Source organism: Macrosteles quadrilineatus, unplaced genomic scaffold, assembly GCF_028750875.1.
Source record: "Macrosteles quadrilineatus isolate MER2022 unplaced genomic scaffold, UCM_ALF_1.0 Scaffold_9__3_contigs__length_116548681, whole genome shotgun sequence".
Taxonomy (NCBI): domain Eukaryota; kingdom Metazoa; phylum Arthropoda; class Insecta; order Hemiptera; family Cicadellidae; genus Macrosteles; species Macrosteles quadrilineatus.
In genome coordinates, this window is record NW_026542602.1 from 85,379,081 (window position 1) to 85,398,666 (window position 19,586).

General features: G+C 34.7%; 1 protein-coding gene across 1 annotated transcript; it reads left to right on the forward strand.

The window, feature by feature from the left end:
- The first annotated feature begins 11,950 nt into the window (after window positions 1-11,950).
- LOC129003609 (uncharacterized) lies at window positions 11,951-19,178 on the forward strand. Its single transcript, XM_054431906.1, has 4 exons — window positions 11,951-12,132; window positions 15,366-15,490; window positions 18,043-18,139; window positions 19,054-19,178. Exons 1-4 carry the CDS (start codon window positions 11,951-11,953, stop codon window positions 19,115-19,117), a joined length of 468 nt encoding a protein of 155 aa, XP_054287881.1. The 3' UTR covers window positions 19,118-19,178.
- Window positions 19,179-19,586: the final 408 nt, after the last annotated feature.

A 19,586-nucleotide genomic window follows, 5' to 3' on the forward strand; every position in this document is an offset into this window, starting at 1 on the left:
TGCATGCCGCCTTTGGAACTCTGTACCTTATCCCATTAAATCCTTAGAAAGCCGATCCCGACTGACGGTGTCGCTGAAAGAATATTACCGGATGGCCGTGGCGTGGCGGGATGGCGTGCATTAGGCCTGGGTGCAGCAGAGGGTGTATGTGTGTGTGATTGTGTGTTAGGGAAATGCATTTATGTAATGTTACACCTATTTGTTTATTTCAATCTTAATTGTTTTATTTTGTTAATGTTTATCAGTATTGTTAGTTTTCTAGAGGTTAACTGTAAGAAAGGACCGTGAGGTCCTAAGTTCGCCTCAATAAAGAAGGATTTTCATTTCATTTCATTTCATTTTCATTTCATTTCATTTCATTTCGGCGGTTACAAAGAAAGGGTTCTTTACTGTACTGTAAGAGGAAAAAGCTCTTGGTCTGAAACATGGACTGATATGTGAAATGTACATAGAACAATGATTGATGCGTCCAATGATGTCTGTTGGTGGATTTACACATGGGTGAGGCATAACAGAAGGCAAGTTTAAATCCCCTTCTTGAAAGATTTTTGTGTCTAGAAAAGATGATAAATATTTCAATCGACTTAATTGCGTCGGTTCAATCTTGGGAAGAAAAGAAATCGGAAACTCACTGATAATAGTCAAGTTAGTAACTCCAGTTCGGTCGCTTTCAATCGAAAGATTTTTTTTTTATGCTGTAAGGCTACTGAGTGTAATTGTGATAGGAGAGGATAGAACAATAGTTTGTGCGTTGGGGAACTTGTAAAAATATATAACAACCGTAGGCCTAAATATAATTTAATGTTTCTGAATAATAAATTTTCTTCATTTTATTTTCATGGACAGTAGTAATATTTTTAGCTAATATTAGAATGCATAAATAATATTCAACGAACACTGAAACTACTCAGACACATCTACACATGTACACCATCATAACATAATAGCTTTATTTTATTTACCATGCAATAACTTTTTGTACGAAGTAAATTAAAATGCTTCACAAAAAAGTTATCTATAAGTATAAAATACCCCCGCCGCAGCAAACCTGCAGACTAAGTGAATTTCCATTTGCCTGATTGGATTTAGACTAAAATGTCTCCTTAAAAATATCACATTTATTCCCTATTTAAATAGAATCAGTTTAACACATACTTAGGTTTGCTGCAACAGGGAGGGTAAAAGTGTTTTTTATGTAAAATGTTAATAGTTAGTAAGAAATAAAAACATTTTCCAAATTTGGGCAAAATATGTTAATAAACAAGCACACTACAACGGTTTACTTATTCTCCATAAGAATAACATGGGAATTTTAAATTAACAATTTTTTGGAATTTCCTCCTTAACCATTAGGCTTTAATCATTATAACGCTTCAATATACTAAATTATTTGTTTTTTTAAGCTCTACAAAATAGTTTGGAAAGAAATTTCAAAATTTTATGTTTTTTGGGTCAAAAATAGGAAAAACCCATTTTTACCCCATAAAAGCCCCCATAAACCCCTGTTCCCATGGTCCGATCATGCTGGTTCGCGAACTCGTTCGAATAAACGTAGGTTTACACGTTTGTACCAAATTTCATCAAAATCGGATCATTTTTGCTCGAGTTATCGCGCTAACGGACACATATATATATATATATGAATTTGAACGGATGGTGTTTTTGGCCTCTAGGGACCTCAAAACGAAAAAAAAAATCGGTCCCGGGTCCAGGTCTTACCATGAGTACTACGGTAATAGCTTATTCCCTATATGGGAAATTCGCTAATAGGATGTTTGTATATATATATATTGAACCGATTGCCACGAAACTTGGTACATACGTGTAGAATTTCATGTAATAGGTTTATACACCATATAAATAAATCAATTTCGTGATCCGTCCAATCGGCTCCGCCCCAGTGGCTCTGGAGTTTCCCATATTAACCTTATGAGAAATGGAATTAATGAATCTTAACAGCCGTTTCAACTAATCAAGTTGGTTCTGTTCTATGATGTTCAATAGCATGTTACAAGGATTACCAACAGGGTGCAGCACTATTAATTCTTTTACATTTATGACAACAGCTAATTTGCAACAAAAAGGTGAGTGAGCATAGCGAACGAACTTCAACCTGGAGGCGAGTTAGCGTAGTGAACGAGCTAACCTGAAGGCAAGTGAGCGTAGCGAACGAGCTAACCTGAAGGCAAGTGAGCGCAGCGAACGAGCTCCAACCTAAAGGTGAGTGAGCGTAGCGAACGAACTTCAACCAGGACGTGATTGAGCCGAATAGAAAGACGAAAAATATTGGCTACCCACTAGCATTAATATAAGAGCAATAATAAAGCATCGGTTATCCTTTGTACTATATGTGTTTCATTAGTTGTCGTACGTATTTTAATTTAGTTATAAGCACTTCATATACAATAAGACAATTAAACGTTACGGTACTTAAATTATAAATAGTCAAAGGCAAGACAACGTCTGCCGGGTTCAGCTAGTTAAGACATAAAATCCCTATTGAACAATTTGACATCCAAATCCAATATTGATATTAAAAAAAGTTATTACACTTATGGGTAAGCGTATCTTAAAATCATACAACCAAAAAGGTCTACATACAATATTTTCATAATTCATAGGTGCATCGACGCCACTTTTATATCTTCCCAGGGGCATATGTGTTCACAACCTGAGTTAATAAAATCAGACTATGTCGAGATAAGTGGTGCAGTTCGAAATCAAATAGTCTATGTAAACGATTTTTACGGCGAAGAGTTTTGAGACTAGTTCGGTCAATCACCGCTAGATGTCGCTACCGTCGAGTCTCGCGACAGTTCACCTAGTCTCCGCTAGATGCATCTTTAACCGATAACACTTTTAATCCACAAGGTAGCGTTGGGTTCACAACGATATGGTAGGCATACGGTTAAGTATCGATCGTCGTAGTATGAAAACAACTACTATCGAATATCGTAAATCGATTGGCTTCCATAGCGAAGCGAGCGGTCGAGCACCAACCAACCAACCAAAAAGTAAACAAACAAGTTTAGCTGCTAACTCATGTTTTCCAATTTTTATTTTATTTATAAAAATTTCATCGTATTTACTTATTGTTTAGTGTAAAACAGATTGTAAAAAAAAACCAAACCAACCAACACCGACAGACAGAAGAGAGAAGACAGAGACAACAAAAACTACTAGCACTAGCCCAAAAGAAGAGGAAAATATTTGATTTAACTGTGTTATTTAATTTATTGCAACTCTGTTCATTTTGACCAGTTTCATGGTGCATAGTGCATTATTATGGAGAAAATATGCAAAGGTCATCTAAACGCTTTTAAAAGTAAGGGGGGCGGTAATTTATCTGGCGTTAATTGCGCATGTTACTGGAATATTAATTTTAAAATTCCTCCGTAATTTAAGTTTTTATATTTACACCATGCTGGTTATCAGCCTTACTGTAATTGGATAATAAACATTTCATTGACAAATTTTATGCCAGGTTGAGGTTCAGATATTATGTTGTAGGCCTACTTATTTATTTGCATTCACTCTCACTGTAGGCTAATGTGAATTAAATTATGGCCTTCCGTCGTCAAGGCCACATTATGACGTTTGACGACAGACATAGGAGCTAGGAGCAGCTACTTCCACCATGAAGGTGCGTTGTCCAAGACGTGATCGCCGAGCGATGATCGCTGGGCGTCGATCGCTTGGAGGCCCGTTGTCCAAGAACGCGTCTATTCAGTTCAACAGTTGGTTGCTGACTGTGTTAAAATTTATTTTGCTCTCACTATTAGCGTTAAGAGCCAAGTGTTGAAGATCCTATTCATCGAAGAGATAGAAAACGAGGAAATTCTGGACCTTTAGTGAACCTCGATTGTGTACCCACAGTGTTTTCAAAAAGAGAAGTGAGGAAGGATATTTTAAAATACTGATCAAAAACCACTTTAATGCAGACAAGAGGCTGTTAAGTGATTGTTTTTTTACTTTTAAAGGAAATAGTTTAAGTTCCTTTAAAGTTTAAGTTGTAATCATTAAATTGAACATTAATTTATTACTTTGACAATTTTCTTTACTTAAATAAAGATATCCCCTATTCTAAATAACTCCCAATAGTCCATAGCTAAAATAAAAGTCAATACTGTACCTACTTTGGTGAATTATTTTAGACTATAACGAGTTTTGGGAGTTAATTGGGGATATATTATGTCTTTAACTGAAGATAAATTTCGAAATAAAAATAACTAGTGTACCTGTTGCTCGAATTCGAGCAATTGCGAAGCATTACAGGCGACTCAAAGATTATGGAAATACTCACGTTCTACACAACAGTTGGATATAATCAAAATCTTTTGTAAATATCTTATCTTTTTTCAAAAAGCTGATCTTGTTTTTTTAGTGTTTTTAGGGTAAAAAAAAACATTATTTCTATTTCTTCTACTTTGGTTGTGTTCTATGACTTTTTCTATGTTTCCATTGTTTGCAAATCGCTTATTTCAATGATTGATCAAGAAATGTAGCACAGTGTTCAGTTCAGTTTTATTCAGTTTTATTTTTAGCCTGTATCAAGTTGTCCAGGATTTCTCGCTCTTTTCCATTGTAATAATTACACCAACCCAAATTTCGTCTACAGATGCAATATGCGAAAGAATATCACCTACGTACAATCTCCAAGAAGTGGTAAAAAATGCAGAAACCAACCCATACAATAGATATAAGTTAACTCCATAAAAAATAATTTTAAAAGTTACTATGTGATATTAGGATTTTCCACTGATTTGGTAATAGAACCATTATATTGCAAAACATTACACGATGCAGAAGAAAATCAATTTTAAAATCAGAAAAATCCATTGCAAATACTGTACTTCATTTTGACAATTTCAATAAATCACAATTTAAATATTAACAGCTGTTGCATTAAAAAGCAGTGTAGAGTTATGCATATGGTCGTAATGTAAACAAATCCCAAGACCTTTCTTTAGAGACCCCTACCAAGATTCTACGCCCAGCCGTTCTCTCAAATTAGCTGTGACAAAAACCCCATTTTCCTCCATAAGAATAACATGGGATGGGAATTTAAAGGCCACGGGGGCAGAGCCCCAAGGGAATTCACCATGTTTCTCTTTTGATGGCTCATCTACAGACCAAGACCTTTCTTTAGACACCTCTACCGAGTTTCTACGCCCAGCCGTTCTCTCAAAATAGCTGTGACAAAGAAAAACAGTTTCAAATTAATATATAGATTTCATGTTAAATTATGGTCTATGACTCATTTTAAATTTGTTGGATTTTATTTAGTCATTAATCAAGTTAAAGCCAAACATTTACTGAGTAATTTAAGACCAGAGAGACCTTGGGCCGTATTAACAACCCAAGATATAAATATTTTAATAAAAACAAATTTCTAAAAAAGTTAGATTTAATTTTGTGTTTTTGTTCGTAGCGGGTCTCTAGCCAGTTTAACCAATCACCGCTGGATGCTGCTACCGTCGAGGCTCGCGACAGTTCATCTAGTTTCCGCTAGATGTCTCTTCAAACGATAACACTTAATCCAGTATAGTTTGTATATTACTGATCGATTTTAAATGTTTAAACTATATCAAAAATAGAAACAAAATTGGTTTTAGGTAATATATAGTAAGCTAAAATAATTTTAAAATGTCTTATTTTCAATCTAAACCTGTGGTATTTGACAATAATACATTTTCATCGGTTGACACTCGCAGTGAATTGTTAGTTTCTCTTACAAGACTAGCCTCAACTCAAATCCTCTTCAATTAATGGATAGAAAAAAAACATTTTCGATTCTTTTAGAAGCCGAGAGTTGTGTCTCTTACCTGAGACCAATGATTGGCTTATGATTATTCAAATTCAAATCAAATGGCTCGTTGAATGGTTGTACCCGTTTCATTTTGGTTGGATCGTGGATCGACTACGTGTACTACTAAGCTCTCAGGGCTAGACTAAGCTCTAGTCAACCTACTTTAACTTTTCTAAGTTTAGTCATGGTTTAGTTCTCTTCTTTTTTATTTTAGTTTAATTCGTTACGTTACCAGTAAGTTAGTTTAGTCATTGACTTCAATGGTACTAGATGCAATGTCTTTTAAGGATTCATAGTCAATGGTTTAGTTAATTTTTTTTAGAAGAATCAAAGTACTCATAGGTTAGTTTTAAAGTTTGTTTGTTTACTTTGTTTCATGATAGTAGGTAAGCTAAGCAAAGCAAATGATGAATTGCCTTGCATCAAGGAACTTCAGAAAATTTTGTTTATAAATTAAACTTTTGTCGGACTCGGCGCCTCACTAAAATGTTATAATCTTTGACGTTGTTGTGTTTTTATTTTAAGTTCTTTACCATAAGTTGCAAAATCCACACAACATTCAAAGTTCCTGTATCAAAATTATGAACTGACTTTAATAGGCCTACCGGTAAGACTTAGGTTCTTTTTTTTGGAGGTTATGGTTCTTGGGAACTTAAATGATTTAAGTACTGTACCGGTATAACTTTATTTTGTTTACCGTTAGGTTCTTTTTTTGGAGGTTATGGTTCTTGGGAACTTAAATGATTTAAGTACTGTACCGGTATAACTTTATTTTGTTTACCGTATGTTAAATCGTACCTGGTAAATGCTTAAGTTAGATTACTCTGCATACGAAGTTATTTATGACTAATAAGTAATTTATATACAAAAGCATGGCACTAACTAGGCCTAGCCTTCTGCTAAACTACAGAACAGTGCATCAGTTTTTTTAAACCTAGCCCACCAAAAGCATACCAAACCAGCATTTTACTGTTTGCGGGTACACTTCCATATCTGTTGGCACAAACAACCGAATGGGTATTGATAATTCTATTAGGCTATTCCGCCCTCGACCTATTGACTCGCAATATACGCGGGTCCGAAAGCTATTCCGCTTCTCGGCCTATTTATAGGGGTTGCAACGCTAGCGCAGTATGTGGCTGCTCGGAGAACTAATGACCCCGCGCAGGCCATTTGAAATCGCCTAAAATCGTTTTCTAAACTCGTAATATTTTTCCCATTAGGCCTCCAAGATAATAAATAGAGGATTTTTATTTAACAAAAGTTAAAATTATAATAGAAGAAATTTGTTTTCCAAAAAAAAAGCTGCACTGTAAATTATTTTCTATAAACCCGTATACAAGCCCGGGCATTTTACATCACTAACCATGGGAACAATTTGTTATTTTCTTTACAAAATAATTACCTATTCTTCTTCTAGGTACAATCCCCTCACTACACTTGCCAGACCCCTAGGCCTATTTCTTAATTTCCCTACACCTGCAAATGAACCTTCCTTTTTGACCCCAAACTATCCCTCTACCTCAGCCCATTTTTCAGAACCAGAACTTCCTTCTAAGCCACCTATGCAGCAGCACACTCCTCATCGACAGCTGTTGCCAACAAAAAGTGGATGCAATAATGAGAGTGAGTTTAATTTTATTACATTTAAAGTAGGGGTAATCCTGATTAGTGCTTTGATGGTCTATTTTAAATACAGTGTGCGGCAAAATAGACCAATGTCTTTTCTGCATCACACTGTTCAGCAATAGGTCGTCACCGGTTTATCACCCTAAACTAAAACTATAATTGCATAAACTAGTTGGTTGATTTTTTGTCATGTGTCAAATTTAATGTGCTCATTCTTTGGCAGTTGTAATGTTTTATCTATGGGTAGGCCTATACATATAAATATACGTGCACATGTATAAATATATTTCAGATTTAATTTTTTTTCTCTGAACGGTTTTTGGGTATAAACGGAAGAGATTTTAAACACGTTTAAACTCATAGAAATAGTAACAAGATAATTAATTATTGATTATTTAAAAGAGCATAGTTTGAAATACATTTGGCTGTGTTTAAACTTTTTAGTTAATATACAAATTTGTACTTAGCTGGGAGTTTATTTGTTCCGGGCATACATTTACCCCACGTTTAACATAGGCCTATAAAATTTTTCTGTATAAGCACATTTCATTATTTTTAGTAACAACTGTATTTCCCATAGGTCTATTTACTACTGTTGCCGTATTATATTTCTTTCTAGATGAGCTCTAAAGTTGAAAACCATTCAAATTGCAAATACAATTGTTGCATTACATTGTATTTTATGTTTAATGTTGATTTGTGATTGATTTTAAATTAATTTTATATTTTCAGATTATAAATAGACTTTTTGTTATCGTCGGACAGCTCCAGGAAACAGTGGTTGTCCTCACAGACGCTGTGCAAAAAAGCAGAAAAATGGATGACTGTGCCATGTACAACGAAGAACAGGAAAATCGAAAATATGAAATAATAGGAAGGATATACGGTACCAGTTCAGAATTTGAAGGAGGTGGAAGAGTTAGAGAAGATATTAGAAATCCCTCAATTTAATAGGCAGTTGGTAAGTTTGTGTATTTTTCTTTGCACAAAAACATTCTTAACTAGTAACTTATCATATTCAGTATTTTGAACACTGATCTATGCTCTGAGATTCATAGCCGTCAGTAGTTTTCCCACCACAGCAAAGTACATAATTTTGAATTAATAAGTGATGTGGTCATTAATTTCCTGGTGCAGGAACGTTGAAAAAATAATGAATAGGGTCAACCGGGGCTAATATGAACACACCAAAATATTGGGGCTAATATGAACAATGACTTTTAAAAGTCATTTATCTGGGATTTTTAATCATGAAAAAAATATAATTAGAAAGGAAATTTATTGTATTTTTTGTGTCCATAATGAGAAAACTTCAAATTTGACTTTTAGGTACTTTAAAAAAATACTTTGTTAAAACACTTTTTTTCCGCCCAAAAAACTTTTCCGCGCAAAGTGAAAACTTTTGTTATAACAATTTTTACATTGGTTGTAGGAATAATCTTAAGCCTGAATTTTGTTAAATAAGAATTGGGGATTATTTTTCTTTTCCCAAAGTTAAAATATATTAATAACAGCCAAAGTTATAAGCTTTCAAAGTTGGGGGGCTAATGTGAACAGTACCGGTACCACCTTCCGCTATGTCGCTACAGTGTTAAAAACACTGGCTGACGGGGAGATCGAAGTGATGGGATTTAAATCCTGTGATGAGGAAAAAAATCATTCCTGAAAAAAGAAGATGATATATTTATTGTTTCTACCACTGACATTTTGGGGAAACTTCCAGCCCCTAATGTATGTGGAACCAGTGATAGACATAAGTATGTCTTCGACAAAATTGTCGAAGTTTTTGAGGCGTAAGTTCCTCAATAAACTTCTTTGAAGGCCTTACAGTGATAAAACAGTTTTAATTTTACAAAGACAACAGTTAAGGTGTTGAATAGGCCTAGCCCACATTTTTATATTTACCTAATAGGCCTAAAAGTGCAATAAACTGTCATTTGCCTAAACGAACAATTTGCATTGTCTTAAATTAGGCTATTGTTTTTTTTAAGTGCTTTAAACAATTTGTATGTGGAAGAAATTTTTAATAAATACTCAGGTATGTTGACAGATAATTTTTTTCTTCTTTATATCTTATTATTAGCCCTGTATAATATTTATAAATGGTTTAAAAAAAAGGGTTACCGTAGGGCGACCCGCGGCTCTCCAAAGATACCTTCATATCTCAAAAACTATTTAAGATAATATATTATTGCAACTGGTAGACTAGACCCTAGGCTTGTTCACAACAGCCCCCACATATGCCTAGTGTTGTAAATAACAGAGTTATTAAGAGTGTTCACATTAGCCCCATGGGCTGTTCACATTAGCCCCTTTTAGCGGGGCTAATGTGAACAGTGGTTTTTAATTTTTTTTTTTTAATAATGGTTACATTTATGGTTTTTGTTAGTAAATAAATAGATTCAGCTAAAAGAGCTGTATACACTACTATTTTTTCTTTTCTTCTGTCATTTACCATTTTTGAGTTAATGTCAAAAGTTTACTTTTTTTGTTCATATTAGCCCCGGTTGACCCTAGGTATCACAAAGTAAACTCAAAGCTGTAGCCTTTGGGTCTTTTTCAGGATGTTTTTATATCAATATTGTACAAACCCTTAAAATCTGAAATAATAGGCTGACCATAAAACATATTGATGCTTAAAAGGGATCGTAACAAGGTCTGACACACTTCCTGGTCAGGATTTTCACTGTCTGACTTTGACGTTTCTGTGCAGAAATAGAACTGTCTAGGTCACATGCTCGATGTTTAATTACAAACCTTAACTAGTCGAAACCTAAGCTTAAAGCTATGTTTAAATTAGACTTCATTTTGTCTTAAAAAAAATCCATTTATTTACAAATAAAGTAAAAATAGCTCCAAGTGCCTTTTAGAGAATTTCCCATGGAGAAGAAACTATTACCGTATGTCTCATGGTAAGACCTTAGACCCTGGACTGATTTACTTTTTTGTTTTGTGGTCCCCAGAGGCCAAAAACGCCATCTGTTCAAATCATGTCTAATATATAAAATTCTCGTGTCACAGTGTTAACATATTTGTGTCCGTTGGCGCGATAACTCAAGCAAAAATGATGCGATTTTGATTAAATTTGGTTTAAACGTGTAAACATTTGTTTATTCAAACAAGTTCGCGAACCAGCATAATCGGACTATGGGAACAGGGGTATATGGGGAGTAATTTTTGACCCTAAAAGCACAAAATTTCATAATTTTTCTCCAAAACAATTTTGTAGCTGCTTAAAAATGAAATAATTTTGTATATTGAAGCGTTGTTGTATGCCCAACGTATTGTATTTCATACTTAGCTATCGACATTTTAATTAAAAAACACACCTTAATATCTTCCGCGTTGCAGCAAACCTAAGATACTCACTAAAATTAATGTTATTTAAATAGGAAATAAATCTGAAAATTTTTAGGGAATATTTGATTAGAAATCAAGTTGGGTAAATGGAAATTTGCTTAGTCTGCAGGTTTGATGCGGCGGGAGTATTTTTAATTATTAATATAGGCCTATGTATGAATCTAAACATATGGTGTTTTCGGAATCTGGGGACCTCAAAACAAAAAAGTAAATCGGTCCTGGGTCCAGGTCTTACCATGAGATCTACGCTTATAGCCTATTCTCTTCATGGAAAATTCGCTAAAAAATGTTTACATTTTCCTGAAAAGTGAGTTATGATTGACTAATTGATACTGTTGTCTAAATAGTTAAAGGTTATATCCATACAGTGCTCTGCGGAGGGGTTATGATAAAAAGACACTAAATCTTATATTTTTGGGAATGCTAATATGCCTGCCCTTTAAACTTTAAGGCTAAACTTTACAAAATCAGCCTTGAAACAGTCTACCAATGAGAACAGATGGAGGAGCCCGGTACAGTAAAAAAGATAAAGACAACTGTTCAGGTTTTCCGCCATCTGTATTAGTCACTAACAGACTTTGGGGTTGTCTTGTTTAAAAATTGTGCATAAAGAAAACACATTAAGTTATGTTCGTCTTATCTTATCTTATCTGACAGGGGCAGGTCGAGACCTTAAAGCACTTCATCCGAAATCGAATTATTGCGCACCCCAGATACTTAATTGCTTTCTTGTTGACCTACAAGTTGAGGCGCCCAATGAATGCCTGTAGCTTCCCAATTAGTTCATCCTCAGGAAGATATCTACCTCTAGCCATATTTCCAAGAGTTATCGATCTAGCGTCAGAGAGCTCGTTACAATCAAAGAGTAAGTGATCAGCTGTCTCTTCTGACCTATCACAGTACCTACAGATCGGTTCACCATCATATAAGCCCATCCGTTGTAGATGTTTCCTGAATCTTCCATGACCAGTTATCAGTTCAACAATTAATTTAATTCTTCGTCTGTCTAGTCTCAAGAGGTCACAGGCAACCTTTTTGGAAGGCCTAAACAGAGTAAGCTTGCTGACCCTAAGAAGGGGAACATCGACCCAGCGTTTGCGATGCTTTTCCTTGGCCCATGACGCAATCGCAGAACATACACTGTTTCGTGAGATGCCACAGAAGGGTTGTGGGCCTAACAATGATGTCGCAGAGGCAGTATTTGCCAATCTGTCTGCAGCTTCATTTCCTTTAATGCCTGAGTGTCCTGGCACCCAGCAAAGCGTAAAGTTATTTCTCCTACCCAACTCAGACACAGAAGCAAGACAATCCCACACGAACCTGGAGTTGAATTCGTAAGAGTTTAATGCTTTTAAGGTCGCTTGACTATCAGTATAGATATTGATTGTTTTGTCTCTGATATCTTTGTTAAGATGTTCTTGAGCACAAACTAGAATGGCAGTGACCTCCGCTTGAAAGACAGTTGGGTCCCCATTGGAAGACAAATACCAGTGCCTCCATTCATCCAATGCACACCTGCTCCAGTGCCCCCATTTTTGATCTTAGAACCATCAGTATAGCATTCTAAGTCACCTGTGGGTATGGGTCCTTTTCCGCCAGACCAATCCTTACTATCTGGTAGGGGTGTGCGAAGCAGCAAGAAATTTTTGATTCGAAGCAACGATTCGATTCAAAAGATTTTCGATTCGATTCGATGCAACTCGATTCGAAGCAATACGGTATTTTTCTATTCATAATTGTCAATTGAGTGGATTAACAATAATTAAAATTTACCACATTTGTGTAATGCAAATTTTTGTTGATGTGGTATTAGGCCTATTCATACTTAACATATGAATTTTAGGTGAAAAAATATTTATTTTCAATCATAGGGATTAGAATAACCTGTGAGCTGGTTTACTTGCCTATTTCATAATTTTTACTTGGAATTGGCTCAATTGCAAGAAAGAAGAAAATATTTTTTTTATCAAGACATTAATTCTCATTTTAATAACTGTTTAAATAACTAAATAGGTACCGTCAGCTAAATTACAACAAATTTGAATGGAACTTAATATAAAAAGACCATTAAGAAATAAATTTAGCCTACATATCCTGTGGACCTGCTTCAGGACTGCAAGCAAGAAGAAAATAAAAATAATATGTTTCCACCATGCAATATGTATCATTCATTCCCTGCCTCCTAACATCCTTAGTATAATAACCTCACTCTTACATTATTTGTTACATCATCATAAATAAAGAATTATCTATTATTGGCATCAGTTAGTAGGCCTACAGCTTTACATAGGCATTATTTTTTATAGGACCTAAAAAAGTCCTAAAAGTGTACTAAGCAACATGACAAGTGGAGAACTCATTGAAGAAAAGATATTGTGTAAACTAATTTAGGCCCTACTATAAAACTAAAAAACAGTAAATAACACACAAACATTGTTTATGGTATAATTATTAAGGACTGTAAAAAATGCATATCATGTCATACAGTAGTACAGACCTACTGCAAGAGATTAAAATCCTAAAACAACTGATTTTGATAGCTAATGAATGAAATAAAACTCTATAAAATAAAGCCAAACAAAATCACAATTAATTAGGTACCCGAAAAGTAACTCTTAAATAATATATAGTAGATTAAAATAATATTAAATCAAGAGATAAGAAAGTTAAATGCTAACTTCTAATGCCCTTGGCAACACAGGTCAATGTTTTTAAACTACCCTCAATGTTTTTGGAACAGCAGGGTCTTTTTCTCTGAAGGAAGGGTAGTAGTATGTCAACAAAAAAAAATGAATCACTCTCCCCAGCCAAGCCCAGGCAACGATGTGTGCATTCAAGGTCATAGACCCTACCCCTCCCCTCTTATACCACCCGGTTGCTACCCAGTTGCTTCAATTGCTGACAAAATGCAAGTGATGAAACAAGGAAGTAGAGACAAAAAAATATATTTCTTTATTCAAAAACAAAACTGTTACAGATCATTTTCAAAGAAATTAATTCATTGTAATTTGTGAGTTGTAAATATTGTATTGGATCTTAGAAATATATTTTTTTAACCCCATCTAACCAAGATACAGATCTGTTCACTATATCAGATATTTATTTTGTTTATAATTTATTATGTAAAATACTAAAATATATTTTAAATTAGGTATGGAATAAATAATAAATGATTAAACTAGTATGTCTGGATAAATAGTCTATTCTTTTGACTTTGTTTTCTTTGCACTGTTAGTGTTGTGTAACAGCTTTTGTCTTGTCAATCTTGTCAGTAGACGAATAGACTAGCTCTGGCTAGTGGCAGTGCGGCAATTGCTCTGTTGTGTCTTTATTCGTGAGCCAACTTACTAATCTTTAATTCTCATTTGAACATTTTAATTCCTCTGTAATAATAGATATAATAATATAAGAGTGTTTCTTTGGAAATAAATTATTCTTTTTTTTCTCTTGCCCGAACAAAAATTGGGATCGGCAGACCACTAACAAAAATACCAAATGTATCAGTCTATAACATTAATCTTACTAGTTAAGTATTAAGTAACAATTTTTCAGACTTATTTTTTAAATCATTTTGGAGTGACCTATCTTGTTTTGGCTAAGTTTACAGTAGTAAAATATTTTTCACACTGCTTACATCAAGACAAAAAACAAAACCTCTCATCATTTGCAATGTCAAAACGAAAAAATATAAAACAATTAAAAGCTATATTTAATGCAAAGAATGTATTAAATAAGAACGCCTTCGTAAAGGAAACGCAACAGCAACGCGCTCCTGTATTGCGGGTATTGCGTTGACTTTCTGCAGGCGTTTTTCGTATATGGATACTGACTCCCTCATGAATCGAATCGTTTTTTGACCACCACTGAATCGAATCGCGATTCGATGCATCGAATCGAATCGAATCGAAATTTCGATGCATTTTCGATGCATCGCACACCCCTACTATCTGGCATTAGTACTTTGAAAGGCTTTCCAAAGGAGTATTTTTTGGACATGTGATCTGAAGGTAAGTCCAATTCATCATTATGTACCACCTGAACAATTTTGGAGTGCCCTTTATTGTTTCCTGAGGCTATCCATAAGTTTTCGCATCTAAGGCGTTGGGCTGTTTTACTTGCTACCACCTTAATATAAATGTCAATAGGTAGCATGTCAAGAAGACAGTCAAGTGTCGCTCCAGGACAGCTGCTTACTGCCCCAGTTATCATAATAAGAGCAAGCCTCTGAACTCCTGCTAAAGCTTTGACAGCTATAGTTGATTCCATCTTTGGCCACCACACAAGCGAACCATATGTAAGGGCGGGTCAAACAACAGATACATACAGCCAGTGCAAAAGTTTAGGCTGTAACCCCCATGTGCCACTTACCATCCGCCTGCATGCCATAAGGGACCATTTGCCACGCTCGTAATGCTCGCTTGTTATGTTCGTAAAAAAATTGACTGTCATTAAATGTGTGAATTGTACAAATTAACACAGCACTTATACTTTCATTAACTTTTTAACAGTTATCTTCATATTATGTCCACTTAATTAAACAATCAAATAATATATATATTTTTTTCAGTTTTCGACGGTTGATGTCCTACCAGGTTGCGGTAGAATACTCTTACAGCGGTAACACTGCAAGAAACAAAGAAAAGACGAAGAAAATTGCATTTTTTAAAACAAATGCCTGCAAAATCGGACACGGTAAGAAGCTAAATGTTTTTTATCACAATTTCTTTAGTGTTAATTGACAATCATAGTACATTGAGCTTGCATTTAACCTTCTGTCGGGCGGATTGATTTTCAAAAACCAAAGGGCGCTCACGGAAGTTACCTCTGGGAGTACGAAAACTATAGCCTACATGAGTTGAGTAAAACCACAGCCACCTCTAATACAAGGCCGCGGCGAGTGAAAAGCGGCAACGTCGCATCAGTGTCTTGGCGTTCGGTCGTTTTACCATTACAGTGAATGGAGGAGTCGCGTACTCTACGTACATAATCGCGTTTCTACTACCTTTAATCATTAGTAATGACGTTAAACTTCTTACTACAGCATGCCAGATAGATGTGATGTGCCTGGATGCAAGAATAATTACGATAGCTCGATTAAAAATGAATAATACATACAGTGTTCTAAGATTCTACTTGATCCACCGCGTAAGCAACAATTGCTTTCTGATATTCTTCGATCAAATTAGACATCTTAAAAATATTCTCGTTTTTGTGTGAAACATTTTTCACGAATATGAGCTTAGATTAAATTTGTAAAAAAATGTAAGAATAAGACAATGATTTGTGTAAATATAGACGCGAGAAGCAAGTTTTAGGTAGTAATACCGTACTTTTTCCTTATTTATTTGTCTATCTTATTGATAAATGCTGTTGTTAAGCGATTAAAATAACTTAAATAAATGCCACTTCAAAGAAATAAGCCGGTGTTTCTGTTAAGTAGGCCTACTAGTAAAAAAATATGCAACCTACTGCACCATCTAACAATAAAAGCATCATAGTCTCCGAATCCAGTCTGAATGTTGATGTGATAAAAAAATTCTATTAATATTGTGGAAAGCCATATGGAGGCCTAGCTTCTGAAATCGTTTACAAAATGGCAAACGTTTTTCTTATTAATTATTCAAAGAAAATAAATTATTTAGTCAGTATGCCTTCAAAATGAAAACTTCAAATTTTGTTTTCGCTAACTTATGGTTTCCTCAGGTAGACTAAAACATAATATTCCTATTAAAAATTAAAAATTAATTTTATTTGAACGAATGGTTAGGCTAGATGTTAGTCTCTACAAATCCCAAAGTCTCTACAAATATTGAAGTGGCAATAAGTTAGTCCTACTGTATAACCATTCTTGGTATAGTAGCTTTATTTTGTAAAATTTAAGCACAGTCTGTCTATTAGTTTTTACTATGTTGAATAATACACATATATACAGACACCATGAGATTGTTATATAATAGTGTAGATTATCAAATTAACAAAGGAAATATTTAAAGTTCATCTATATTTCTACATTCATCTTACTTACAATACGGTAAATGCAACCAAAAACATTATGTTTGTATATTTTTAGTTTTAGACATATTGCGGTATGTTGCAATTTTTCACTAAATAAACAACCTAGATTACAATTTTGTCTATTTTACAATACCTTAAAATCTACTAAAATATGTTATTACGTATTTAAATACTTTCATTCATTGATACAGAGCAGCAATACTCTCATTGATGTTCATGGCCTAGCGCGTGTGAAGACGGACGCAGAGGGGGTGTGATTGCGGCGTTGCCAGTTCGAACGTCGCGGCCTTGTATTAGAGGTGGCTGTGGTAAAACTCATCTAATAGCAATAAAACTGTAAGAAACAAATTTTGAGTTTTTACATGATTACTTAAGTTCTTTATAAAATAGTAAGTGTTAATTAAACAATACACATAGGCTACTTAAGTGTTGTGGATTAAAAAGACTTACTTTTTGTACATATACAGTACTATGATATACAATTTTTAATAGTGTATTACATAAAAACACGTATGGTCTAATGAAAATATTGATTTGTTACAAGGACAACTCATTTAATCAAAGCTCTTAGACAATTGCATCAGTGTATGACATAAAAACATCTGCATGGTCCTTATGAAAAATCTTTTTTATAAGGACAACTTATTTTTTCAAAGCTCTTTAAAAAATTGCAATAGTGTATGAAATAAAGTACCTATTGTCGGATGAAATAAATAATTTGTTAGAAGGACTACTCATATTGTCAAAGATCTTTTTCATTAAAAAAATAGTACCCGAACAAACCCGCCAGTGGGCCTTTCCACTAAATCTTCTTCCCTGTCCTCCCTTTCAACACTAGCCAACAATCTCGCTATTCGTTCTGCTTCATCCATTTTATAATATCAATAGATACGTTTAAACAAAAGGGCGCACACGGAAGCTACCTTGAGTGACGCAAACTACTTCCCAATGTTGTTTGACAACTGGGAAAGGGGTAAGAGTTGCCAAAAACCAATCCTGCAAAAGAGGTTCTTGAGGTACGGCAGGCAACAGCCCTGCCAAACACAAACTATGGTTTTTATAATGAAAAATGTTGTGACCCGGAGGTAACTTCCATGATGCGCCCGATGAAAGGTTAATTTTCTCTGAGTTAAACAAGCTCAGACCGGTGATTATAGATGTAGTAATGCCCTCAATCAGAGTTTGGACTCTGTTATTATATACTTCTTTAAAAGGATGGTTGATTACAGAAGCTGTAAAAAGAGTAAACCCAGTGGCAACTGAGGAAGTAGTGAAGACCTGGATGGGAAAGTGGCTGCAACAAGCAAAATACAGACTAGATCGAAAGTAAGTTAATTTTCTACCTTATAACATTGTAGATGAAGTTAATATATTTTTAGTTTTTGATGTATTCAAACAAATTCTCAAACAACTTTCACCTTTCTTGAAATCAGCATATGATTGACATTGAGTACAATCCAATAAATTGAAGTTGTCTGCCTACCATAAAGCGTGTTGTACGTTAACATGTTTTCTGACTTTATTTTCCGAGTATGTAAATAACTTTTTCAATAGGGCCAACTATACTTATTAAATGTGTTTAAACAATAAGGAACACTTGTTACATGACGAACTACAGTGACGTTGATTGTTGATTCCAAAACTTCCTTTTCGAGTGAAGGGAATTTAGTTCACAGGGAAAAATTATCATTCACTGTCATCTTGATTTATATGCATTCCAAGAATGTTCACCATTTTAGGTGCCAAAGAAAATATTTTGGTTGAATGTAATTGATCTTATGCCTAGATGAGGTAGCTTGAAAGCCTAAATTCAATTTCTTTGTCAATTAAAATGTATTGGCGGGTGCTTCCCGTAGCCAATGGGATATAAGTAGGGACGACATTCAGATTCTTGTCATTTGTCTATTGGGTCTGAGGATGATTGGAATGTCCAATCAAAATCGATCACCACTTACCATGTTTTTTGTATATCCCCTACCGTGTTAAAAGACGTTCCTTTTATTTACTTTCCCTTAATCTCAAGGCAACAACTCAAAATTGAAATTATTTATCAGTTTTAAACAGTGTTATTACAAAGCAGGGTTAATTTCTCATCTCGCCCTATCACCAGGCTGACACTTTATTTCTTTAAGCCTCTTCTTAACGAGGTTATGAGGGGTGTATTCTTTATTTGATACGTTCCCTTTTAATACTACTATTAATTTTCCCAGTATCTAATGCCATTGTACAATTTGTTATAGATCTTCTGAAGCAGGCGGAGGAGTTGAAGTTGGAGAAGAAATTGAAGAAGAGGAAGTAAAATAAATAATGGAAATTGTATTTACTATACATAGTAATAAATTATCTTGAAACGTGAATGCCTTGTTTTCTGGACCCAACAGATCTTTTTTATTAATATATCAATTTAACCGATTTTTTATCACTTGAGATTTATAATATGACCTTAATAATTTTTATGGAAAATAATAGGGCTGAAATATGAATGGAAAGTGAACGGTGGGAAATTGCTTTTACATTAAATATATATTTATACCAGCTGTAACCCGCGGGCTTTGCCCCGTTTAACTTCTTAATTTTCAAGATGATCTCGTTTGCATGGCTCAATCACGTCCTGGTTGAAGTTCGTTCGCTACGCTCACTCACCTTTAGATTGGAGCTCGTTCGCTACGCTCACTCACCTTTAGGTTGGAGCTCGTTCGCTGCGCCCACTTTCCTTCAGGTTAGCTCGTTCGCTACGCTCACTCGCCTCCAGGTTGAAGTTCGTTCGCTACGC

Bases quoted from the DNA above. Each gene is read 5' to 3' on its own strand.
- LOC129003609 (XM_054431906.1), top strand. From the start codon at position 11,951: ATGCCACAGAAGGGTTGTGGGCCTAACAATGATGTCGCAGAGGCAGTA. The intron at 12,133-15,365 runs GTAAGAGTTTAA...TATTTTTTTCAG, and splicing joins ACGAACCTGGAGTTGAATTC to TTTTCGACGGTTGATGTCCT. The intron at 18,140-19,053 runs GTAAGTTAATTT...AATTTGTTATAG, and splicing joins AAATACAGACTAGATCGAAA to ATCTTCTGAAGCAGGCGGAG.